Genomic DNA, 26,916 nt, shown 5'->3' with positions numbered 1-26,916 from the left:
TCATACAGGTACTCTGTGTCCCCGGCAGGCACAGACACACTCCGGGCTGGCTGGGTGTTGTAGTGCGCCGGGGACCGTAACGTGGGAGTTAGTGTTCCTACAGTTTACGGGGGGACTTTGTGTTGTGGGAACGCAGCGCCGACCCCCACTGGACCGGGCGGCGCTGCTGTGACTTGTGGTGCGCCGGGGACACGCCGACCGCGCTTTTACGGCGGCGGCGTTTATAAATCCAGTCCCCGGCTTTTGCGGCCTAGCTCCGCTTCGTTCCCGCCCCCACCCTGTCAATCAGGGTAGGGGAGAGACGCTGTTTCGCAGCAGCGACGAGGGCTGGAGCCTGATTTACATGCTCCAGCCCTCTCACTAGGCACAGAGGGAAGCAGGCTTCCCGCTCTTAGCCAGGAACGCCCAGGGCCCGCCCCCCCTCCTCTCCCAGGACGCCGGCAGCCATTACATGCAGTCTGGCTGGAGGAAGGACGCAAGGCTCTGGGAGACCTGGACTAGGGGGCTTTTGGAGACCACACACCCGCTCTTAAGCGGGCGGTAAGCGGCATTTCAGCTGGCCCCTCTAGTGCCTCAGTGTGTATTGGTGTACTGTGTCACCAGATATATATATTTATTTATTTCTTGCACTGTGAGGTCGCTTCCTGGCTGGATACCCCAGATCGCTCTGAGGAGGCAGCAACATGTCATCCACAAAACGCAAGGCTGCCAAGGCTAGGGCTGTGTACACTGCGTGTGCTGCATGTGGGGCCACTCTACCAGCAGGTTCCAAAGACCCCCATTGTGTGCAATGCTCAGATCCGGTGCTGCTTCGCCAGCCGGAGTCCGGAGGGGTAGTGACCCAGGCTGAGACGCTTGTAAGTCCTGCCCCGGTGTCAGGGACAGACTTTGCAGTTTTTGCTGATGGAATGTCTGTGACTATGGCAAAAATCCTTGAAACTTTGCAATCCATGACTGGGGCTCAGTCTATGGACACGGCGAGGTCTCTGTCCTCTAATCCCCCTCAGTTGGAATTAGTCCAGACTGCAAGGAGGTCCCCGGCTTCCCAGGCTGAGTATTGTGACTCAGATGATAGCCCCAGCCACCCTAAGCGAGCTCGCTGGGAAAGACCCTCAACGTCATCACACTGCTCAGGGTCTCAGCGCAATCAGTCGCCCTGTGATGCGTCTGAAGAGAGTGATCAGGAGTCTTATCCTGGAACCCCTCTCAATCTGGATACCCCAGATGGGGACGCCATGGTAAACGATCTTATCTCAGCCATCAATAGACTGTTGGATATTTCTCCCCCAGCTCCTTCTGCAGAGGAGGCAGCTGCAGAGCAGGAGAAGTTTCGTTTCCTCTATCCCAAGCGTAAATTGAGTGCTTTCTTGGATCACTCTGACTTCAGAGAATCAATCCAGAAACACGACGCTCATCCAGAAAGGCGTTTCTCTAAACGTTCTAAGGATACACGTTTCCCTTTCCCCCCTGATGTGGTCAAGCGCTGGACCCAGTGTCCAAAAGTAGACCCCCCGATTTCCAAACTTGCAGCTAGATCCATAGTTGCAGTGGAGGATGGCGCTTCACTTAAGGATGCCAATGACAGACAGATGGACCTTTGGTTAAAATCTGTCTATGAAGCTATCGGCGCGTCGTTTGCTCCAGCATTCGCAGCCGTATGGGCACTCCAAGCTATTTCAGCTGGTTTAGCAAAAGTGGATGCTATCATACATCCAGCGGCGCCGCAAGTGGCGTCCCTTACCTCGCAGATGTCTGCGTTTGCGTCTTACGCTATCAATGCGGTCCTAGAATCTACCAGCCGCACCTCAATGGCGTCCGCCAATTCGGTAGTTTTGCGCAGAGCCTTGTGGTTAAAGGACTGGAAAGCAGATGCTGGTTCCAAAAAATGTTTAACCAGCTTGCCTTTATCTAGAGATAGACTGTTTGGCGAGCCATTGGCTGACATCATTAAACAGTCCAAGGGTAAAGACTCTTCCTTACCCCAGCCCAGATCAAGCAAACCTCAGCAGAAAAAATGGCAGCAGAGGTTTCAGTCCTTTCGAGGTTCGGGCAAGACACAATTCTCCTCGTCCAAAGGGACTCAGAGGACGCAAAGAGTCTCAGATTCCTGGCGGGCTCACGCACGCCCCAAGAAAGCAAATGGAGGAACCGCTTCCAAAGCGGCTACCTCATGACTTCCAGCCCCCCCCCCTCCGCATCTCCGGTTGGGGGCAGGCTCTCCCGCTTTTCCGACATTTGGATGTCACAGGTCAAAGACCGGTGGGTGACAAACATTTTGTCTCGCGGGTACAGAATCGAGTTCAGTTCTCGTCCTCCAGCTCGGTTCTTCAGAACCTCCCCACATCCAGACCGAGCAGATGCCCTGCTGCAGGCGGTGGACTCCCTAAGAGCGGAAGGAGTAGTGGTTCCTGTACCGCCTCAGGAACAAGGGCGAGGGTTTTACTCCAATCTCTTTGTGGTTCCAAAACAGGACGGCTCGTTCCGTCCTGTTCTGGATCTAAAGCTGCTCAACAAATATGTGCACGCCAGACTGTTCCGGATGGAAACCCTCCGCTCTGTCGTTGCCTCAATGTCTCAAGGAGACTTCCTTGCCTCAATAGACATCAAAGATGCTTATCTCCACGTGCCAATTGCTACAGAACATCAACGTTTTCTACGTTTTGTGATAGGAAACGACCATCTTCAGTTCGTAGCTCTGCCATTCGGTCTGGCGACAGCCCCCCGGGTGTTCACCAAGGTCATGGCAGCAGTGGTAGCAGTCTTGCACTCTCAGGGACACTCGGTGATCCCTTACCTAGACGATCTACTTGTCAAGGCACCCTCTCAAGAGGCATGCCAACTCAGTCTACATGCTACGCTGGAGACTCTACAGACGTTCGGATGGATCATCAACTTTCCAAAGTCGAATCTGTCACCGTCACAGTCGCTAACGTATCTTGGCATGGAGTTTCATACTCGAGCAGCGAGAGTGAAGCTTCCGCTGAACAAGCAGCGGTCCCTACAGACAGGGGTGCAATCCCTCCTTCAAGGCCAGTCGCACCCCTTACGGCGCCTCATGCACTTCCTCGGGAAGATGGTGGCAGCCATGGAAGCAGTTCCCTTTGCGCAGTTTCATCTGCGCCCACTTCAATGGGACATTCTCCGTCAATGGGACGGGAAGTCAACGTCCCTGGACAGGAAAGTCTCTCTTTCCCAGACGGCCAAGGACTCTCTACAATGGTGGCTCCTTCCCACCTCATTGTCTCAGGGAAGATCCTTCCTGCCCCCATCCTGGGCAGTGGTCACGACAGATGCGAGTCTGTCAGGGTGGGGAGCAGTGTTTCTCCACCACAGGGCCCAGGGGACGTGGACTCCGCAGGAGTCCACCCTTCAGATCAATGTTCTGGAAATCAGGGCAGTGTATCTTGCCCTACTGGCCTTCCAACAGTGGCTGGAAGGAAAGCAGATCCGAATCCAGTCGGACAACTCCACAGCGGTGGCATACATCAACCACCAAGGAGGGACGCGCAGTCGGCAAGCATTCCAAGAAGTCCGGCGCATTCTAATGTGGGTGGAGGACACAGCCTCCACCATATCCGCGGTTCACATCCCAGGCGTAGAAAATTGGGAAGCAGACTTCCTCAGTCGCCAGGGCATGGACGCAGGGGAGTGGTCCCTTCACCCGGACGTGTTTCAGGAAATCTGTCGCCGATGGGGAGTGCCGGACGTCGACCTAATGGCGTCCCGGCACAACAACAAGGTCCCGGCATTCATGGCGAGGTCGCGCGATCAAAGAGCTCTGGCGGCAGACGCATTAGTTCAAGATTGGTCGCAGTTCCGGCTCCCATACGTCTTCCCACCTCTGGCACTCTTGCCCAGAGTGTTACGCAAGATCAGATCCGATTGCAGCCGCGTCATACTCGTCGCCCCAGACTGGCCGAGGAGATCGTGGTATCCGGATCTGTGGCATCTCACGGTCGGTCGACCGTGGTCACTGCCAGACCGACCAGACTTACTGTCCCAAGGGCCGTTTTTCCATCAGAATTCTGCGGCCCTGAACCTGACTGTGTGGCCATTGAGTCCTGGATCCTAGCGTCCGCAGGATTATCTCAAGGAGTCGTAGCCACAATGAGACAAGCTAGGAAGTCAACGTCTGCTAAGATCTACCACAGAACGTGGAAGATTTTCTTATCCTGGTGCTCTGCACAGAGAGTATCCCCTTGGCCATTTGCATTGCCCACCTTTCTTTCCTTCCTGCAATCGGGGTTGGAAAAGGGCTTGTCGCTCAGCTCCCTTAAAGGGCAAGTCTCGGCACTATCCGTGTTTTTTCAGAAGCGTCTAGCACGTCTTCCTAAGGTGCGCACGTTCCTGCAGGGGGTCTGTCATATTGTGCCCCCGTACAGGCGGCCGTTAGATCCATGGGATCTGAACAGGGTACTAGTTGCTCTCCAGAAGCCGCCTTTCGAGCCTCTGAAGGAAGTTTCCTTTTCTCGCCTGTCACAGAAAGTGGCGTTTCTTGTTGCGATCACATCGCTTCGGCGAGTGTCGGAGCTGGCAGCTCTGTCATCCAAGGCTCCCTTCCTGGTGTTCCACCAGGACAAGGTAGTGCTGCGCCCCATTCCGGAGTTTCTCCCTAAGGTCGTATCCTCGTTTCATCTTAATCAGGATATATCCTTGCCTTCCTTTTGTCCTCATCCGGTTCACCGGTATGAAAGGGACTTACGTTTGCTAGATCTGGTGAGAGCACTCAGAATCTACATTTCCCGCACGGCGCCCATGCGCCGTTCCGATGCACTTTTTGTCCTTGTCGCTGGTCCGCGCAAGGGGTTGCAGGCTTCTAAAGCCACCCTGGCTCGATGGATCAAAGAACCAATTCTAGAGGCCTACCGTTCTGCGGGGCTTCCGGTTCCTTCAGGGTTAAAAGCCCACTCAACCAGAGCCGTGGGTGCGTCCTGGGCATTACGACACCAGGCTTCGGCTCAACAAGTGTGCCAGGCAGCTACCTGGTCGAGTCTGCACACTTTCACCAAGCATTATCAGGTGCATACCTACGCTTCGGCGGATGCCAGCTTAGGTAGAAGAGTCCTGCAGGCGGCAGTGACACCCCCGTAGGGGAGGGCTGTTTTGCAGCTCTAACATGAGGTATCTCTTTACCCACCCAGGGACAGCTTTTGGACGTCCCAATCGTCTGGGTCTCCCAATAGAGCGCTGAAGAAGAAGGGAATTTTGTTACTTACCGTAAATTCCTTTTCTTCTAGCTCTTATTGGGAGACCCAGCACCCGCCCTGTTGTCCTTCGGGATTGTTTTGTTGTTTGCGGGTACACATGTTGTTCATGTTGAACGGTTTTTCAGTTCTCCGACGTTATTCGGAGTTAATTTGTTTAAACCAGTTATTGGCTTCCTCCTTCTTGCTTTGGCACTAAAACTGGAGAACCCGTGATACCACGGGGGGGTATAGCCAGAAGGGGAGGGGCCTTGCACTTTTTAGTGTAGTGCTTTGTGTGGCCTCCGGAGGGCAGTAGCTATACCCCAATCGTCTGGGTCTCCCAATAAGAGCTAGAAGAAAAGGAATTTACGGTAAGTAACAAAATTCCCTTCTCTTTTTACTATTCTTGTATTGATTTGTACCGCAGGTGGCTGAGCGAGCGCTTTATTACTGGAATAACGAATATATCCTGAGCCTGATGAGTGACAACGCAGCTCAGATCCTGCCCATCATGTTCCCATCGCTCTACCGCAACTCCAAGAACCACTGGAATAAGTAAGTGTGGTGAGAGCGGGTGAGGATGTGCCATGCTCCACCGATGATATGAAGTGTGGTGAGAGCGGGTGAGGATGTGCCATGCTCCACCGATGATACGAAGTGTGGTGAGAGCGAGTGAGGATGTGCCGTGCTCCACCGATGATACGAAGTGTGGTGAGAGCGAGGGAGGATGTGCCGTGCTCCACCGATGATACGAAGTGTGGTGAGAGCGAGTGAGGATGTGCCGTGCTCCACCGATGATACGAAGTGTGGTGAGAGCGGGTGAGGATGTGCCGTGCTCCACCTATGATACGAAGTGTGGTGAGAGCGAGTGAGGATGTGCCGTGCTCCACCGATGATACGAAGTGTGGTGAGAGCGGGTGAGGATGTGCCGTGCTCCACCGATGATACGAAGTGTGGTGAGAGCGAGTGAGGATGTGCCGTGCTCCACCGATGATACGAAGTGTGGTGAGAGCGAGTGAGGATGTGCCGTGCTCCACCGATGATACGAAGTGTGGTGAGAGCGAGGGAGGATGTGCCGTGCTCCACCGATGATACGAAGTGTGGTGAGAGCGAGTGAGGATGTGCCGTGCTCCACCTATGATACGAAGTGTGGTGAGAGCGAGTGAGGATGTGCCGTGCTCCACCGATGATACGAAGTGTGATGAGAGCGGGTGAGGATGTGCCGTGCTCCACCTATGATACGAAGTGTGGTGAGAGCGAGTGAGGATGTGCCGTGCTCCACCGATGATACGAAGTGTGGTGAGAGCGAGTGAGGATGTGCCGTGCTCCACCTATGATACGAAGTGTGGTGAGAGCGAGTGAGGATGTGCCGTGCTCCACCGATGATACGAAGTGTGGTGAGAGCGAGTGAGGATGTGCCGTGCTCCACCTATGATATGAAGTGTGGTGAGAGCGAGTGAGGATGTGCCGTGCTCCACCTATGATACGAAGTGTGGTGAGAGCGGGTGAGGATGTGCCATGCTCCACCGATGATACGAAGTGTGGTGAGAGCGAGGGAGGATGTGCCGTGCTCCACCTATGATATGAAGTGTGGTGAGAGCGAGTGAGGATGTGCCGTGCTCCACCTATGATACGAAGTGTGGTGAGAGCGAGTGAGGATGTGCCGTGCTCCACCGATGATATGAAGTGTGGTGAGAGCGGGTGAGGATGTGCCGTGCTCCACCTATGATACGAAGTGTGGTGAGAGCGGGTGAGGATGTTCTTTGTACACTCCGTTGTGTATAAAATGAATGTGGCGGCCAATGGCCGATGGTGTCTCGTCTGCCGGTGTTGGGCCACTGTGCACTCCACTTGGTCTACTCCTATAACGTGGCGGCCATTGCATGCCGGTTTTTCGCCGCTCGGTGCACTCCGTTGGGTGTTTAATAAAACATGGCCGTTGGACAGCCGTTTCTCATATGCTGGTGTTTGGCCGCTCGGTGCACTCGATGGGCCCCTCCATCCCCACATGTTGGTCAGATGCATGTATATACATTTAACGTTCTATATAGAGTTGAGCGAGTACTTAACTATCTGCACTCGCTATACTCTTAATGAGTACTGTGTAATACTCGCGTATTCATTCCGAATAGCGTGTGCAATGCAAGTCAATGGGGAATACTCGCAACGTAACGAGTAACCGGAATTCTGCACTACTCGCTTGAATAGTACGTGTCATGTTAAAACTTTTAAAGTCCCTTATACCACCCCGCACCCCAGCAGATGAGGGTAACCATGAGGTAACCCTATCTAATTGGCCTGAGAGTCTGGTATTTTCGACCGGGAGGGGATGGCACAGCTGGAGGCAAAGTTGTGCACACAAAGTTCCTTTGTTCTTTTAAGTGGAAAAGCTATGAACCCAGGTTTTAGGTGCCACGTTAATACTAGAAAAATGAAAAGCCTATGGTCTGAATCCCAGTTAAGCACTGAATGCAGAGCACCGTCTTACCTTGCTGGGCGATCGCTGGTATCCTGACCAAATGGGTATTGGCCTATAAAATCACGCTAGATGTGCACCCTCAGACACACATCCAGCTGAAACAGGGGTTATGATCAGCAGCCCCCTGCACCCATGGTCGTGGTCGTGATCCCTCCGCCCTTGCTCTAATGTGTGTGTTCCTATAACATGTCGGCCACTGGCCGCTCTGTGCACTTCATTGTGTGTTTATAATAGAACATGTTGGCCGGTGATTTCTCGTCTGCCGGTGCTTGGCCGCTCGGTCTACTCCTATAACGTGGTGGCCGGTGGCTTGGCCACTCTGTGCACTTCATTGTGTGTTTATAATAGAACATGTTGGCCGGTGGTTTCTCGTCTGCCGGTGTTTGATCGCTGGGTGTGCTCCTATAACATGGCGGCCATTGGCTGGCTGTTTCTTGTCTGCCGGTGCTTGGCCGCTCGGTCTACTCCTATAACATGGCGGCCGGTGGCTTGGCCGCTCTGTGCACTCTGCTTGGTCTACTCCTATAACATGGCGGCCATTGGCTGGCTGCTTCTCGTCTGCTGGTGTTTGATCTCTTGGTCTACTCCTATAACACGGTGGCCATTGGCTGGTGGTTTCTTGTGTGCCGGTGCTTGGCCGCTCTGTGCACTCTGCTTAGTCTACTCCTATAACATAGCGGCCATTGCCCGGCGGTTTCTCGTCTGCCGGTGCTTGGCCGCTCGGTCTACTCCTATAACGTGGTGGCCAGTGGCTTGGCCGCTCTGTGCACTCTGCTTGGTCTACTCCTATAATATGGCGGCCATTGGCTGGCTGTTTCTTGTCTGCCGGTGCTTGGCTGCTCGGTTTACTCCTATAACATGGCGGCCGGTGGCTTGGCCGCTCTGTGCACTCTGCTTGGTCTACTCCTATAACATGGCGGCCATTGGCTGGCTGCTTCTCGTCTGCTGGTGTTTGATCTCTTGGTCTACTCCTATAACATAGCGTCCATTGGCCGGTGGTTTCTCGTCTGCCGGTGCTTGGCCGCTCAGTCTACTCCTATAACGTGGTGACCGGTGGCTTAGCCGCTCTGTGCACTCTGCTTGGTCTACTCCTATAACATGGCGGCCATTGGCTGGTGGTTTCTTGTGTGCCGGTGCTTGGCCGCTCTGTGCACTCTGCTTGGTCTACTCTTATGACATGGCGGCCATTGGCTGGCTGTTTCTCGTCTGCCGGTGCTTGGCCGCTCGGTCTACTCCTATAACGTGGTGACCGGTGGCTTAGCCGCTCTGTGCACTCTGCTTGGTCTACTCCTATAACATGGCGGCCATTGGCTGGTGGTTTCTTGTGTGCCGGTGCTTGGCCGCTCTGTGCACTCTGCTTGGTCTACTCTTATGACATGGCGGCCATTGGCTGGCTGTTTCTCGTCTGCCGGTGCTTGGCCGCTCGGTCTACTATAACGTGGTGGCCTTGTGTCTTCTTGCAGGACAATACATGGACTCATCTACAACGCTCTGAAGCTCTTCATGGAGATGAATCAGAAGCTGTTTGATGACTGCACGCAGCAGTACAAGGCGGAGAAGCAGAGGTTGGCCACATTCTGTGTTGTGTGGCGGTTTGGTGGTTAGCGATCCTCCTGTCTTGGTGGAGTTGCGGCTGGAGAGTCTTCTGCACTGTCTTCTACTGTCTCCTTCTAGGGGGAAGATTCGAGGAAGAGAGCGAGCCGAGATGTGGAATCGGATAGAGGAGATGGCGCGGCTGAATCCTCAGGTAGGGATGTAGGGAGCGCAGCTCTTGTGGCCCGGAGCTCTGCCGCAGTCTCACACGTTTTCTCTCTTTCTCTCCGTCGCCTTCCTCAGTACACCATGTTTAATTCTCCTCCTGCTCTCAGCCTGATCTGCTCCATGGAGACAGACACCCCCACCGCTGAGGACATTCAGATCCTAAAGAAGACAATGGAGACTGAGGCCGTGCAGGTGACGAATGGCCGCCCGCCCCTTGTGGGCATGTACCCACTGTCATTGTGCCCAGTCATAACCATTGCCCTGAGTTGTCACCACAGGTGGGATCCCACAGGAGGGGAAGATTTCATCACAAGATCACCGGCTTTTCTGTTACATTGATCGTTGCACGTTTCTGCAGTGCTCCTCCTTGTTTTTTCTACATCTCACAATTTTCACTAAAAATAAAACATAGGAATCTTGCAACTTTCGCACTGGACACAAACATAAAGACGGGCACTGTGATTGGTGGATCCGGTGTTATTAGCTGTATATTGCGGTGTTATCGCAGCTCACCTTCTCCCTCTCCTGTACAATGACTGATAACATCTCTATATTTAGCTGATAACACAGGATCCAGCATTCACAATAGATATCAGCAGAATGTAGAAGTGCTATCCGTAATTGTACAGGAGAAGGTGTGCTGTGACATCACCTATTGTGAAATATGGATCCTATGATCTACTGTATATAAAGGTGTTACCAGTCAGTCATTGTACAGGTGGAGGATGTGAGCTGAACAGATGTCACAGCTCACCTCCTCCTCTTCCTGTTCAATGACTGATAACACCTATAAACAGCTGATGACACAGGATCCACCATTCACAATGGGTGATGTCACAGCTCACCTCCACCTGTACAGTGACTGATAGGATCCACCATTCACAATAGGTGTTATTAGTCATTGTACAGGAGGAGGACAGCTGTGACATCACCTATAGTGATTGGTGGATTCTTTATCAGCTGTGTATAGAGGTGTTATCAGTCATTGTACAGGAGGAGGAGGTGAGCTGTGGAATTCCCTATTGTGAATGGTGGATCCTTTATTGTCTGTAAAGTGGCATGCAAAACATTGGGCACCCCTGGTCAAAATTAATGTTACTGTGAAAATGTACAGTGGAGGTCAAGAGAAGGTCTGGAAGACCAAGCAAAATTTCTGTAAGAGCTGCTGGTAGAATTGCTAGAGGCAAATCAGAAAGCCTGCGTGACTGCAAAAGACCTTCAGGAAGATTCAACAGACTCTGGAGTTGTGGTGCATTGTCTACTGTTCAGAGACTTGGATAATTGCAAAGAAGTACAACCTGCGCCTCAAAAAGAACCAGAAGGGGAAATGGTGCAATATCGATGAGAAAAAAATAAAAAATTAAATGTCCGCAGCAAAAAAGGGTCGTTACAACCCTTCTGTCAGGCGTGTAAAACAAGTCACATAATATAAGACCCCCTGCGCTAGACACCATAAAAATACTATTGTTTCAAACTAAACCAGATGATGTCCGGAGGGCTGATAGCGGATTATGATAGCGCTATACAGAGGTCTGCACACAGAGGTCCCAAACTGATGATACTGCAGCAAGCGGTGTTATAAATTGTTACATAAAGGACCCCTGCAGTATACATTACAACTAAAGCACAGCACTCCCCTCCTAAACCATCAACTGCAGTATACATTACAACTAAAGCACAGCACTCCCCTAGTAAACCATCAGCTGCAGTATACATTACAACTAAAGCACAGCACTCACCTCCTAAACCATCAGCTGCAGTATACATTACAACTAAAGCACAGCACTCCCCTCCTAAACCATCAACTGCAGTATACATTACAACTAAAGCACAGCACTCCCCTCCTAAACCATCAGCTGCAGTATACATTACAACTAAAGCACAGCACTCCCCTCCTAAACCATCAGCTGCAGTATACATTACAACTAAAGCACAGCACTCCCCTCCTAAACCATCAGCTGCAGTATACATTACAACTAAAGCACAGCACTCCCCTCCTAAACCATCAGCTGCAGTATACATTACAACTAAAGCACAGCACTCCCCTCCTAAACCATCAGCTGCAGTATACATTACAACTAAAGCACAGCACTCCCCTCCTAAACCATCAGCTGCAGTATACATTACAACTAAAGCACAGCACTCACCTCCTAAACCATCAGCTGCAGTATACATTACAACTAAAGCACAGCACTCCCCTCCTAAACCATCAGCTGCAGTATACATTACAACTAAAGCACAGCACTCCCCTCCTAAACCATCAGCTGCAGTATACATTACAACTAAAGCACAGCACTCCCCTCCTAAACCATCAGCTGCAGTATACATTACAACTAAAGCACAGCACTCCCCTCCTAAACCATCAGCTGCAGTATACATTACAACTAAAGCACAGCACTCCCCTCCTAAACCATCAGCTGCAGTATACATTACAACTAAAGCACAGCACTCCCCTCCTAAACCATCAGCTGCAGTATACATTACAACTAAAGCACAGCACTCCCCTCCTAAACCATCAGCTGCAGTATACATTACAACTAAAGCACAGCACTCCCCTCCTAAACCATCAGCTGCAGTATACATTACAACTAAAGCACAGCACTCACCTCCTAAACCATCAGCTGCAGTATACATTACAACTAAAGCACAGCACTCACCTCCTAAACCATCAGCTGCAGTAAATGTCTGCACAGATCCCCACAACCAATCAGCTGGAGTAAAGGCCCCGTCACACGCAACGACGTATCTATCGCCGGGGTCACTGATTCCGTCACGCACATCCGGAATGGTTAGCGACGTCATTGCGTGTGACACCAACGAACGTCCGTTAATGATCAAAAATGCCCACCTTCTCGTTGATTGTTGACACGTTGTTCACTTTCAAAATATCGTTGATTGTTGAGGTTGCAGGTTGTTTGTCGTTCCCGAGGCAGCACACATCGCTACATGTGACACTACGGGAACGACTAGCTGCAGCTTACCTGTGGCCGCCGGCAATGAGGAAGGAGGTGGGCGGGATGTTACAGCCACTCATCTCCGTCCCTCCGCTTCTATTGGGCGGCCGCTTAGTGACGCCGCACGAACCGCCCCCTTAGAAAGGAGCAATAGCGACGTCGCTAAGCAGGTAAGTCCGTGTGACGGGTGTAAGTGATGTTGTGCGCCACGGGCAGCGATTTGCCCGTGACGCACAAACGAAAGGGGCGGGGTACGCTCGCTAGCGATATCGTTAACTATATCGCTGCATGTAACGGGGCCTTAAGAATCCAAAAATGAAAATATGAGGTGGGTGCAGATAAATACCGCGTCGCTCCTGTAGAGTATTTGTTCCAGGGAGCTGGAGAGTGCTGTGAGGATAAGAGCTGTCCGACCTGGTAACCCACGCTGTGGGATTGTAATGCTGCCGCAGTGGATGCCCCGCGGCCGGAGCAATGCTGCCGCAGTGGATGCCCCGCGGCCGGAGCAATGCTGCCGCAGTGGATGCCCCGCGGCCGGAGCAATGCTGCCGCAGTGGATGCCCCGCGGCCGGAGCAATGCTGCCGCAGTGGATGCCCCGCGGCCGGAGCAATGCTGCCGCAGTGGATGCCCCGCGGCCGGAGCAATGCTGCCGCAGTGGATGCCCCGCGGCCGGAGCAATGCTGCCGCAGTGGATGCCCCGCGGCCGGAGCAATGCTGCCGCAGTGGATGCCCCGCGGCCGGAGCAATGCTGCCGCAGTGGATGCCCCGCGGCCGGAGCAATGCTGCCGCAGTGGATGCCCCGCGGCCGGAGCAATGCTGCCGCAGTGGATGCCCCGCGGCCGGAGCAATGCTGCCGCAGTGGATGCCCCGCGGCCGGAGCAATGCTGCCGCAGTGGATGCCCCGCGGCCGGTGCAATGCTGCCGCAGTGGATGCCCCGCGGCCGGTGCAATGCTGCCGCAGTGGATGCCCCGCGGCCGGTGCAATGCTGCCGCAGTGGATGCCCCCGGCCGGTGCAATGCTGCCGCAGTGGATGCCCCCGGCCGGTGCAATGCTGCCGCAGTGGATGCCCCCGGCCGGTGCAATGCTGCCGCAGTGGATGCCCCCGGCCGGTGCAATGCTGCCGCAGTGGATGCCCCCGGCCGGTGCAATGCTGCCGCAGTGGATGCCCCCGGCCGGTGCAATGCTGCCGCAGTGGATGCCCCGCGGCCGGAGCAATGCTGCCGCAGTGGATGCCCCGCGGCCGGAGCAATGCTGCCGCAGTGGATGCCCCGCGGCCGGAGCAATGCTGCCGCAGTGGATGCCCCGCGGCCGGAGCAATGCTGCCGCAGTGGATGCCCCGCGGCCGGAGCAATGCTGCCGCAGTGGATGCCCCGCGGCCGGAGCAATGCTGCCGCAGTGGATGCCCCGCGGCCGGAGCAATGCGGCCGCTGGGGATGCCCCCGGCCGGCGCAATGCGGCCGCTGGGGATGCACCCGGTATTTTATCGATTTGTATCGATCGTTTAGGAGGTGAGTGCTGTGCTTTAGTTGTAGTGTATACTGCAGGGGTTCTTTATGTAACTTTTTATACTGCTTTGTAACAATTTATAACACCGCTTGCTGCAGTATCATCAGTTTGGGACCTCTGTATAGCGCTATCACAATCCATCAGCCCTCCGGACATCTTCTTCTGGTTTAGTTTGAAACCATAATATTTGTCTGGTGTCTAGCGCAGGGGGTCTTTCTTATGTGACTCACTGTTCACAGACAGCTGCACAAATGGGGCCTTCATGGAAGAGTCGTCAGAATAAAACCTCTCCTGTGTCCTCACCATAAGTCAGCATCAGAAGTAGCAAAAGAACATCTAATCAAGCCTGATGCATTCTGGAGACAGGTCCTGTGGAGCGATGAGGATAAAATACAACGCTATTGCCCCAATGATCAAAGGTGTGTGTGTGTGTGTGTGTGTGTGTGTGTGTGTGTGTGTGGAAAAAAGGGCAGAAAACTTCAGGAAAAGAACATCTCGCCAACCATTAAGCATAGGGGGGGATCAATAATGCTTTGGGGTTGTGTTGCAGCCAATGGCATGGGGAGATTTTCACAGGTTGAGGGAAGAATGGGGGTCAATGAAATTTCAATAAATTCTTTATGCAAATCTAATACCATCTGTAAAAGACCTGAAGATGAAAAAGGGGAGAAAATAACATGGGTTCTACAAATGGATAATGAGCGTAAGCACATGGCAAAATACACAATAGACGACCTCAAATAGCACAATGTGAAGGTTTTTACAATGGCCTCACAGTCCCCTGACCTGAACATTGTTCTTTTGAGCTCTAGCCCCAGATTTTCAAAGTATGCAAGACCAGCCAGGAATCTCACAGAACTGGAAGACCTCTCCAAGGAAGAGCAGAGCATGCAAGACCAGCCAGGAATCTCACAGAACTGGAAGACCTCTCCAAGGAAGAGCAGAGCATGCAAGACCAGCCAGGAATCTCACAGAACTGGAAGACCTCTGCAAGGAAGAGCAGAGCATGCAAGACCAGCCAGGAATCTCACAGAACTGGAAGACCTCTCCAAGGAAGAGCAGAGCATGCAAGACCAGCCAGGAATCTCACAGAACTGGAAGACCTCTCCAAGGAAGAGCACAGCATGCAAGACCAGCCAGGAATCTCACAGAACTGGAAGACCTCTCCAAGGAAGAAGGGAGGAAAATCCCTCAAACTGCTAAAGGGGGTCCTGCTAGGTACTAAAAATGCAGGGTGTCCAGAGTTTTGCACCTCCCCATTTTTTGTTAAAATTAGTTTTTACATTTTTAAAAATTAATTTAATTTTGCCAACCTACAAAGGAAACTTTCTGCCTTTTTAGAGATCCATTCATCTTAACTGTTCACAATAAGTAATTTTGACCAGGGATGCCCAAACTTGAATGCCACTGTATATAGAGGTTTTCAGTCCTTGTACAGAAGGTGAGCTGTGACCTCTTGTGAATGGATGATCCTGTGCTTTTAGTCCTTGTACAGGAGGAGGTGAGCTGTGACCTCTTGTGAATGGATGATCCTGTGCTTTTAGTCCTTGTACAGGAGAAGGTGAGCTGTGATCTCTGTTGTGAATGGATGATCCTGTGCTTTCAGTCCTTGTACAGGAGGACGTGAGCTGTGACCTCTTGTGAATGGATGATCCTGTTCTTTCAATCCTTGTACAGGAGGAGGTGAGCTGTGACCGCTATTGTGAATGGATGATCCTGTGCTTTCAGTCCTTGTACAGGAGAAGGTGAGCTGTGACCTCTATTGTGAATGGATGATCCTGGGGTTTCTGTCCTTGTACAGGAGGAGGTGAGCTGTGACCGCTATTGTGAATGGATGATCCCGAGGTTTCAGTCCTTGTACAGGAGGAGGTGAGCTGTGACCGCTATTGTGAATGGATGATCCTGTGCTTTCAGTCCTTGTACAGGAGGACGTGAGCTGTGACCTCTGTTGTGAATGGATGATTCTGTGCTTTCAGTCCTTGTACAGGAGGAGGTGAGCTGTGACCGCTATTGTGAATGGATGATCCTGTGCTTTCTGTCCTTGTACAGGAGGACGTGAGCTGTGACCTCTGTTGTGAATGGATGATTCTGTGCTTTCAGTCCTTGTACAGGAGGAGGTGAGCTGTGACCTCTTGTGAATGGATGATCCTGTGCTTTCAGTCCTTGTACAGGAGGAGGTGAGCTGTGACCTCTTGTGAATGGATGATCCTGTGCTTTCAGTCCTTGTACAGGAGGAGGTGAGCTGTGACCGCTATTGTGAATGGATGATCCTGTGCTTTCTGTCCTTGTACAGGAGGACGTGAGCTGTGACCTCTGTTGTGAATGGATGATTCTGTGCTTTCAGTCCTTGTACAGGAGGAGGTGAGCTGTGACCTCTTGTGAATGGATGATCCTGTGCTTTCAGTCATTGTACAGGAGGAGGTGAGCTGTGACCTCTTGTGAATGGATGATCCTGTGCTTTCAGTCCTTGTACAGGAGGAGGTGAGCTGTGACCGCTATTGTGAATGGATGATCCTGTGCTTTCAGTCCTTGTACAGGAGGAGGTGAGCTGTGACCGCTATTGTGAATGGATGATCCTGTGCTTTCAGTCCTTGTACAGGAGGACGTGAGCTGTGACCTCTGTTGTGAATGGATGATTCTGTGCTTTCAGTCCTTGTACAGGAGGTGGTGAGCTGTGACCTCTTGTGAATGGATCATCCTGTGCTTTCAGTCCTTGTACAGGAGGAGGTGAGCTGTGACCTCTATTGTGAATGGATGATCCCGAGGTTTCAGTCCTTGTACAGGAGGAGGTGAGCTGTGAATGGATGATCCTGTGCTTTCAGTCCTTGTACAGGAGGACGTGAGCTGTGACCTCTGTTGTGAATGGATGATTCTGTGCTTTCAGTCCTTGTACAGGAGGAGGTGAGCTGTGACCGCTATTGTGAATGGATGATCCTGTGCTTTCAGTCCTTGTACAGGAGGACGTGAGCTGTGACCTCTGTTGTGAATGGATGATCCTGTGCTTTCAGTCCTTGTACAGGAGGACGTGAGCTGTGACCTCTGTTGTGAATGGATGATCCTGTGCTTTTCAGTCCTTGTACAGGAGGTGGTGAGCTGTGACCTCTTGTGAATGGATCATCCTGTGCTTTCAGTCCTTGTACAGGAGGAGGTGAGCTGTGGACCGCTATTGTGAATGGATGATCCTGTGCTTTCAGTCCTTGTACAGGAGAGGTGAGCTGTGACCTCTATTGTGAATGGATGATCCTGAGGTTTCAGTCCTTGTACAGGAGGAGGTGAGCTGTGACCTCTTGTGAATGGATCATCCTGTGCTTTCAGTCTTGTACAGGAGGAGGTGAGCTGTGACCGCTATTGTGAATGGATGATCCTGTGCTTTCAGTTCTTGTACAGAAGGTGAGCTGGGACCTCTATTGTGAATGGATGATCCTGAGGTTTCAGGTCCCTTGTACAGGAGGAGGTTAGCTGTGACCTCTTGTGAATGGATCATCCTGTGCTTTCAGTCCTTGTACAGGAGGAGGTGAGCTGTGACCGCTATTGTGAATGGATGATCCCGAGGTTTCAGTCCTTGTACAGGAGGAGGTGAGCTGTGACCGCTATTGTGAATGGATGATCCTGTGCTTTCAGTCCTTGTACAGGAGGACGTGAGCTGTGACCTCTGTTGTGAATGGATGATTCTGTGCTTTCAGTCCTTGTACAGGAGGAGGTGAGCTGTGGACCGCTATTGTGAATGGATGATCCTGTGCTTTCTGTCCTTGTACAGGAGGACGTGAGCTGTGACCTCTGTTGTGAATGGATGATTCTGTGCTTTCAGTCCTTGTACAGGAGGAGGTGAGCTGTGACCTCTTGTTGAATGGATGATCCTGTGCTTTTCAGTCCTTGTACAGGAGGAGGTGAGCTGTGACCTCTTGTGAATGGATGATCCTGTGCTTTCAGTCCTTGTACAGGAGGAGGTGAGCTGTGACCGCTATTGTGAATGGATGATCCTGTGCTTTCTGTCCTTGTACAGGAGGACGTGAGCTGTGACCTCTGTTGTGAATGGATGATTCTGTGCTTTCAGTCCTTGTACAGGAGGAGGTGAGCTGTGACCTCTTGTGAATGGATGATCCTGTGCTTTCAGTCATTGTACAGGAGGAGGTGAGCTGTGACCTCTTGTGAATGGATGATCCTGTGCTTTCAGTCCTTGTACAGGAGGAGGTGAGCTGTGACCGCTATTGTGAATGGATGATCCTGTGCTTTCAGTCCTTGTACAGGAGGAGGTGAGCTGTGACCGCTATTGTGAATGGATGATCCTGTGCTTTCAGTCCTTGTACAGGAGGACGTGAGCTGTGACCTCTGTTGTGAATGGATGATTCTGTGCTTTCAGTCCTTGTACAGGAGGTGGTGGAGCTGTGACCTCTTGTGAATGGATGATCCTGTGCTTTCAGTCCTTGTACAGGAGAAGGTGAGCTGTGACCTCTATTGTGAATGGATGATCCGAGGTTTCAGTCCTTGTACAGGAGGAGGTGAGCTGTGACCGCTATTGTGAATGGATGATCCTGTGCTTTCAGTCCTTGTACAGGAGGACGTGAGGCTGTGACCTCTGTGTGAATGGATGATTCTGTGCTTTCAGTCCTTGTACAGGAGGAGGTGAGCTGTGACCGCTATTGTGAATGGATGATCCTGTGCTTTCAGTCCTTGTACAGGAGGGACGTGAGCTGTGACCTCTGTTGTGAATGGATGATCCTGTGCTTTCAGTCCTTGTACAGGAGGACGTGAGCTGTGACCTCTGTTGTGAATGGATGATCCTGTGCTTTCAGTCCTTGTACAGGAGGTGGTGAGCTGTGACCTCTTGTGAATGGATCATCCTGTGCTTTCAGTCCTGTACAGGAGGAGGTGAGCTGTGACCGCTATTGTGAATGGATGATCCTGTGCTTTCAGTCCTTGTACAGGAGAAGGTGAGCTGTGACCTCTATTGTGAATGGATGATCCTGAGGTTTCAGTCCCTTGTACAGGAGGAGGTGAGCTGTGACCTCTTGTGAATGGATCATCCTGTGCTTTCAGTCCTTGTACAGGAGGAGGTGAGCTGTGACCGCTATTGTGAATGGATGATCCTGTGCTTTCAGTTCTTGTACAGAAGGTGAGCTGGGACCTCTATTGTGAATGGATGATCCTGAGGTTTCAGTCCTTGTACAGGAGGAGGTTAGCTGTGACCTCTTGTGAATGGATCATCCTGTGCTTTCAGTCCTTGTACAGGAGGAGGTGAGCTGTGACCGCTATTGTGAATGGATGATCCTGTGCTTTCAGTCCTTGTACAGGAGGAGGTGAGCTGTGACCTCTGTTGTGAATGGATGATCCTGTGCTTTCAGTCCTTGTACAGGAGGAGGTGAGCTGTGACCTCTGTTGTGAATGGATGATCCTGTGCTTTCAGTCCTTGTACAGGAGGAGGTGAGCTGTGACCTCTGTTGTGAATGGATGATCCTGTGCTTTCAGTCCTTGTACAGGAGGGAGGTGAGCTGTGACCTCTGTTGTGTATATCAGTCCCTGTAATCTGATTGGCTCCTGGCTGTAAACTTTCTGAAGGCCCGGAGGTATGAGTCTCGCAATGCTGCAGAGTTGAGTGTGAAAATTGCAAGAATTCTTTTTTTTCTCTTTTAGTAATCTGATCCTCATATTTTTATATATAGAAATTAATTATAGTGAGAACATTTTATGAAAAAATACAAGAGACGTCCTGCGAGACATGATCTCCCTTTTTGATGATGGCTGATCTTAGTGTGAAGAATGAATCCATCATGTCCTGATGCCACAGATACCACGTGACCTGTTTACATGGCGGTATCAGAAACGCTGGTGCCACTGATGTGCAGGGGAGGGTACATGTGAGGTTACGGAGCGGCATCCGTCACCTGCAGGAATCCTCACCCGTCCTCCCACACTCTCCTTCCTCCGACTCCTATTCTTACCAGATTGGGTGACCTATGCCACTTCTGATTGGCAGGTACTGGCACAATGTGCGGGGCAGTGGTGGCACCGCCTGCGCTGTACCCGGTGTGATGGTCTGGGCAGGTGTGGGCAGTGGGTGGCAGCCCCTGGCGCTGTACACGGTGTGATGGTCTGGGCAGGGGTGTGGGGCATTGGGTTGCAGACCCTCCACTGTACCCGGTGTGATGTGTCTGGGCAGAGGTGTGGGCAGGTGTGGGGCATTGGGTGGTAGCCCCTGCGCTGTACCTGGTGTGATGGTCTGGGCAGGGGCGCAGGCGGTGGGCAATGGCCCCTGGCCTGTACCCGGTGTGATGGTCAAGGCAGGTGCAGGGCAGTGGGTGGCAGCCCCTGCGCTGTACCCGGTGTGATGGTCTGGGCAGGGGGTACAGGCAGGGGTGGTGGGCGATGGCCCCTGGCCTGTACCCGGTGTGATGGTCTAGGCAGGTGCAGGGCAGTGGGTGGCAGCCCCTGCGCTGTACCTGGTGTGATGGTCTGGGCAGGTGTGGGGCATTGGGTGGCAGCCCCTGTGCTGTACCCGGTGTGATGGTCTGGGCAGGTGTGGGGCAGTGGGTGGCAGCCCCTGCGCTGTACCCGGTGTGATGGTCTGGGCAGGGGTGTGGGCAGGTGTGGGGCAGTGGGTGGCAGCCCCTGCGCTGTACCTGTTGTGATGGTCTGCGCAGGTGCAGGGCAGTGGGTGGCAGCCCCTGCGCTGTACCTGGTGTGATGGTCTGGGCAGGCTGCAGGCAGGTGTGGGGCATTAGGTGGCAGCCCCCTCCGTTGTACCCGGTGTGATGGTCTGGGCAGGGGCAGTGGGTGGCAGCCCCTGCGCTGTACCTGGTGTGATGGTCTGGGCAGGCTGCAGGCAGGTGTAGGGCATTCGGTGGCAGCTCACCTGCGCTGTACCTGGTGTGATGGTCTGGGCAGGGGCGTGGGCAGGTGCAGGGCAGTGGGTGGCAGCCCCTGTGCTGTACCTGGTGTGATGGTCTGGGCAGGGGCGTGGGCAGGTGCGGGGCAGTGGGTGGCAGCCCCTGTGCTTTACCCGGTGTGATGGTCGGGGCGTGGGCAGGTGCGGGGCAGTGGGTGGGCAGCCCCTGCGCTGTACCGGTGTGATGGTCTGGGCAGGGGCGTGGGCAGGTGCGGGGCAGTGGGTGGCAGCCCCTGCGCTGTACCCAGTGTGATGGTCTGGGCAGGGGCGTGGGCAGGTGCGGGGCAGTGGGTGGCAGCCCCTGCGCTGTACCCGGTGTGATGGTCTGGGCAGGGGCGTGGGCAGGTGCGGGGCAGTGGGTGGCAGCCCCTGCGCTGTACCCGGTGTGATGGCGTGGGCAGGTGCGGGGCACGCGTTGATTCCCTCTCTCATCGTTTGTCTCTTTTCTTCCTTTCTTCTCGAGGTTTTTCTTTCTTCATCTTCTCCTTTTATAATCTTTTGCGCCCCACAGGCCACTAATATTACAATGACGCGCCCCATTCTGAAATGTTACCTGGTTCTGGTCCCAGAGGTGAACGCCTCCAAGCATTTGCCCCCCCAGACGGACATTTCCCTACACCCCGTATTCTTCTATATCGGGACCCTCTATCCTTTGTAGACATTTCTTTTTCTCTAATGGTGACCTATTCCCCTACATACCTCAGGTAGAAGGTTGAGCTGAAATGTGACGAGCCTGTCCTCGCCCCTCTGTACGGATGTGCCTCTGGTGGCTTGCGGTGATCACCTGTTGTTTTTTGGTTCTCCTTCAGGTGCCGCGAGCGTCTCCGCAGAGCAGATGCTCCTCAGCAAGAAGTCTGAACTTCCGCAGGATATTTACACAATCAGAGCACTGGAATCCCATAAAAGAGCAGAGGAATATTTGAGCAGCAGCAAGGAGACCCTCTGACCCCTTTGATTGAGACTCTGTCATCTTCATCCTGCCCCCAGGACAGTAGTAAGGAGGGCTCCACCAACCTATGACCAGGAGATGTTCTAGCCTCATCTGAGCAGCGAGGAGACCACAGTTATTGAAGCTTCATCCATCTTAATCTGTTCTCAAACTTTTTATACTTCACACGTCATTTACACAGGACCAGTACCCCAGGAGGCCGGGGCCGCAGGGGTGACCCCCATTTTGAGCCTTGCATGAAAGACACTTATTAGAATTCATGGTTCAGAACTTGGAGATGTTTCACATGTCCCAGGGAAGCCATTGGGTTGTGCTCTCCCTTCTAAGAGAGGCGGCTCTCATATCTCTACAGGTGGAAAGAGTAAAACCACAGCTGGTGTGCTCCGTACAAGACCGTCCTGGATTTCAGCCTCCAGCCCCTGCTCAGTGCTTTTGGTCCTGAACCCAGGTTAGTGGTGCTGATCCAGATTTGGGCCAAAACGCAGCGTGTGGTTAAAAGGCAACGGTAGTGGCTCATTGTGTCCTAGGAAGGAAATACAGAATTATACGAACGCTGATCCAGACTCTGTGTCCATGTACCTGACCATTATAGAGTGCTGCCTGGCACACCCTTCAGCCAGCTGTATGTTACAGGTCTGCAATTTTCCCATGGAGTTTCAAACATGGCTCCAAGAGTAGATAGGCACTCAGGTCAGGTCATCCGGTAGCTAATCAGTGGTATGAATGGATCAGCCTTAGCCAAAATGTCACCATCGTCAATCACAGATGACTGAATGCTACTGTGCAGCAGGCCAGCACCAAGCGCACTGAAACATGAAATAAAAGGCTCATCCAAAATCATTTGTGCACCTCGTGATTCTTTGCTGTTAAAAGCAGTAGATTATTAGTCGTACGTGCTAGGGAGAGTATCCGATCATGGAAAGAAGCGGCTCTCATAAGGGCAGGAAAAAGACACTGACAATGATGCACCGGAAGCGACAGTGTGTGCAGGCCGGTCACCAATGAGAGCGAGGAGTGTGCAGGCCGGTCACCAATGAGAGCGAGGAGTGTGCAGGCCGGTCACCAATGAGAGCGAGGAGTGTGCAGGCCGGTCACCAATGAGAGCGAGGAGTGTGCAGGCCAGTCACCAATGAGAGCGAGGAGTGTGCAGGCCAGGTCACCAATGAGAGCGAGGAGTGTGCAGGCCAGTCACCAATGAGAGCGAGGAGTGTGCAGGCCAGTCACCAATGAGAGCGAGGAGTGTGCAGGCCAGTCACCAATGAGAGCGAGGAGTGTGCAGGCCAGTCACCAATGAGAGCGAGGAGTGTGCAGAATGGTAAACCGATGAGGGCGAGGAGCGGGCTCTGAGGAGTGTGCAGAGGACGGTCACTGATGAGGGCGAGGAGCGGGCTCTGAGGAGTGTGCAGGACGGTCACTGATGAGGGCGAGGAGAGGGCTCTGAGGAGTGTGCAGGAGGACGGTCACTGATGAGGGCGAGGAGCGGGCTCTGAGGAGTGTGCAGGACGGTCACTGATGAGGGCGAGGAGCGGGCTCTGAGGAGTGTGCAGGACGGTCACTGATGAGGGCGAGGAGCGGGCTCTAAGGAGTGTGCAGAGGACGGTCACTGAGGGCGAAGAGCGGGCTCTGAGGAGTGCAGGACAGTCACTGATGAGGGCGAGGAGCGGGCTCTGAGGAGTGTGCAGGACGGTCACTGATGGCGAGGAGCGAGCTCTGAGGAGTGTGCAGGAGGATGGTCACTGATGAGGGGGAGGAGCGGGCTCTGAGGAGTGTGCAGGAGGACTGTCACTGATGGCGAGGAGCGGGCTCTGAGGAGTGTGCAGGACGGTCACTGATGAGGGCGAGGAGCGGGCTCTAAGGAGTGTGCAGAGGACGGTCACTGATGAGGGCGAGGAGCGGGGCTCTAAGGAGTGTGCAGAGGACGGTCACTGATGAGGGCGAGGAGCGGGCTCTGAGGAGTGTGCAGGACGGTCACTGATGGCGAGGAGCGAGCTCTGAGGAGTGTGCAGGAGGATGGTCACTGATGAGGGCGAGGAGCGGGCTCTGAGGAGTGTGCAGGACGGTCACTGATGGCGAGGAGCGAGCTCTGAGGAGTGTGCAGGAGGATGGTCACTGATGAGGGGGAGGAGCGGGCTCTGAGGAGTCCTGCAGGAGGATGGTCACTTGATGAGGGGGAGGAGCGGGCTCTGAGGAGTCTGCAGGAGGATGGTCACTGATGAGGGGGAGGAGAGGGCTCTGAGGAGTGTGCAGAGGACGGTCACTGATGGCGAGGAGCGAGCTTCTGAAGAGTGTGCAGGAGGACGGTCACTGATGGCGAGAGCGGGCTCTGAGGAGTGTGCAGGACGGTCACTGATGAGGGCGAGGAGCGGGCTCTGAGGAGTGTGCAGGACGGTCACTGATGAGGGGGAGGAGCGAGCTCTGACGAGTGTGCAGGACGGTCACTGATGAGGGCGAGGAGCGGGCTCTGAGGAGTGTGCAGAGGACTGTCACTGAGGGCGAGAGTGGGCTCTGAGGAGGTGTGCAGGACGGTCACTGATGAGGGGGAGGAGCGGGCTCTGAGGAGTGTGCAGGACGGTCACTGATGAGGGGGAAGAGCGAAGCTCTGAGGAGTGTGCAGAGGACGGTCACTGATGAGAGCGAGGAGCGGGCTCTGAGGAGTGTGCAGGAGGGACGGTCACTGATGGCGAAGAGTGGGCTCTGAGGAGTGTGCAGGACTGTCACTGATGAGGGCGAGGAGAGGGCTCTGAGGAGTGTGCAGGACGGTCACTGATGAGAGCGAGGAGCAGGACGGTCACTGAGGGCGAGGAGCGGGCTCTAAGGAGTGTGCAGAGGACGGTCACTGATGAGGGCGAAGAGCGGGCTCTGAGGAGTGCAGGACGGTCACTGATGAGGGCGAGGAGCGGGCTCTGAGGAGTGTGCAGGAGGATGGTCACTGATGAGGGCGAGGAGCGGGCTCTGAGGAGTGTGCAGGAGGACGGTCACTGATGGCGAGGAGCGAGCTCTGAGGAGTGTGCAGGAGGACGGTCACTGATGGCGAGGAGCGGGCTCTGAGGAGTGTGCAGGACGGTCACTGATGAGGGCGAGGAGCGGGCTTTGAGGAGTGTGCAGGAAGGTCACTGATGAGGGCGAGGAGCGGGCTCTGAGGAGTGTGCAGGACGGTCACTGATGAGGGCGAGGAGGCGGGCTTTGAGGAGTGTGCAGGAAGGGTCACTGATGAGGGCGAGGAGCGAGCTCTGAGGAGTGTGCAGGAGGGACGGTCACTGAGGGCGAGGAGCGGGCTCTGAGGAGTGTGCAGGACGGTCACTGAGGGCGAGGAGCGGGCTCTGAGGAGTGTGCAGGACGGTCACTGATGAGGGGGAGGAGCGAGCTCTGAGGAGTGGGCTCTGAGGAGTGTGCAGGAGGACGGTCACTGATGGCGAGGAGCGGGCTCTGAGGAGTGTGCAGGACGGTCACTGAGGGCGAGGAGCGGGCTCTGAGGAGTGTGCAGGACGGTCACTGATGAGGGGGAGGAGCGAGCTCTGAGGAGTGGGCTCTGAGGAGTGTGCAGGAGGACGGGTCACTGATGGCGAGGAGTGGTCTCTGAGGAGTGTGCAGGATGGTCAATGATGAGGGGGGAGGAGCGGGATCTGAGGAGTGTGCAGGACGGTCACTGATGGCGGAGGAGCGGGCTCTGAGGAGTGTGCAGAGGACTGTCACTGAGGGGCGAGGAGTGGGCTCTGAGGAGTGTGCAGGACGGTCACTGATGAGGGGGAGAGCGAGCTCTGAGGAGTGTGCAGAGGACGGTCACTGATGAGGGTGAGGAGCGGGCTCTGAGGAGTGTGCAGGAGGAAGGTCACTGATGGCGAAGAGTGGGCTCTGAGGAGTGTGCAGGACTGTCACTGATGAGGGCGAGGAGCGGGCTCTGAGGAGTGTGCAGGACGGTCACTGATGAGAGCGAGGAGCAGGACGGTCACTGAGGGCGAGGAACGGGCTCTGAGGAGTGTGCAGGACGGTCACTGATAAGGGCGAGGAGCGGGCTCTGAGGAGTGTGCAGGAGGACGGTCACTGATGAGGGCGAGAGGAGCGGCTCTGAGGAGTGTGCAGGAGGACGGTCACTGATGAGGGCGAGGAGCGGGCTCTGAGGAGTGTGCAGGAGGACGGTCACTGATGGCGAAGAGCTGGGCTCTGAGGAGTGTGCAGAGGACTGTCACTGAGGGCGAGGAGTGGTCTCTGAGGAGTGTGCAGGACGGTCAATGATGGCGAGGAGCGGGCTCTGAGGAGTGTGCAGAGGACGGTCACTGATGGCGAGGAGCGAGCTCTGAGAGTGTGCAGGAGGACGGTCACTGATGGCGGAGGAGCGGGCTCTGAGGAGTGTGCAGGACGGTCACTGATGAGGGCGAGGAGCGGGCTCTAAGGAGTGTGCAGAGGACGGTCACTGATGAGGGCGAGGAGCGGGCTCTAAGGAGTGTGCAGAGGACGGTCACTGATGAGGGCGAGGAGCGGGCTCTGAGGAGTGTGCAGGACGGTCACTGATGGCGAGGAGCGAGCTCTGAGGCGTGTGCAGGAGGAAGTCACTGATGAGGGCGAGGAGCGGGCTCTGAGGAGTGTGCAGGACGGTCACTGATGGGCGAGGAGCGAGCTCTGAGAGTGTGCAGGAGGATGGTCACTGATGAGGGGAGGAGCGGGCTCTGAGGAGTCGTGCAGGAGGATGGTCACTGATGAGGGGGAGGAGCGGCTCTGAGGAGTCTGCAGAGATGGTCACTGATGAGGGGGAGGAGAGGGCTCTGAGGAGTGTGCAGAGGACGGTCACTGATGAGCGGAGGAGCGAGCTCTGAAGAGTGTGCAGAGGACGGCACTGATGGCGAGGAGCGGGCTCTGAGGAGTGTGCAGGACGGTCACTGAGAGGCGAGGAGTCGGGCTCTGAGGATGTTGTGCACGGACGGTCACTGATGAGGGGTAGGAGCGAGCTCTGACGAGTGTGCAGGACGGTCACTGATGAGGGCGAGGAGCGGCTCTGAGGAGTGTGCAGAGGACTGTCACGAGGCGAGGAGCGGGCTCGAGGAGTGTGCAGGACGGTCACTGATGAGGGGGGAAGAGCGAGCTCTGAGAGTGTGCAGGACGGTCACTGACCTGAGGGAGGAGGAGAGCGGGCTCTGAGGAGTGTGCAGGAGGACTGGTCACTGATGAGAGCGAGGAGCGGGCTCTGAGGAGTGTGCAGGA

The 26,916-nt window shown here is 54.3% G+C and overlaps 1 protein-coding gene across 1 annotated transcript in view; it reads left to right on the top strand.

Annotated features, from left to right (window-relative positions):
• PPP2R5D (protein phosphatase 2 regulatory subunit B'delta) overlaps positions 1-22,557 on the top strand; it is a 114,932-nt gene extending 92,375 nt beyond the window's left edge. Inside the window, 6 exon segments of the mRNA XM_075338915.1 lie at positions 5,614-5,741; positions 9,129-9,230; positions 9,340-9,412; positions 9,502-9,618; positions 21,581-21,596; positions 21,599-22,557. Of these exon segments, the coding sequence (XP_075195030.1) occupies positions 5,614-5,741; positions 9,129-9,230; positions 9,340-9,412; positions 9,502-9,618; positions 21,581-21,596; positions 21,599-21,717 (555 nt within the window). The 3' untranslated portion in view covers positions 21,718-22,557.
• Positions 22,558-26,916: the final 4,359 nt, after the last annotated feature.

Source organism: Anomaloglossus baeobatrachus, chromosome 3 (genome assembly GCF_048569485.1).
Source record: "Anomaloglossus baeobatrachus isolate aAnoBae1 chromosome 3, aAnoBae1.hap1, whole genome shotgun sequence".
In the NCBI taxonomy this organism is placed as follows: Eukaryota; Metazoa; Chordata; class Amphibia; order Anura; family Aromobatidae; genus Anomaloglossus; species Anomaloglossus baeobatrachus.
This window is presented reverse-complemented; position numbering and strand designations above follow the sequence as displayed.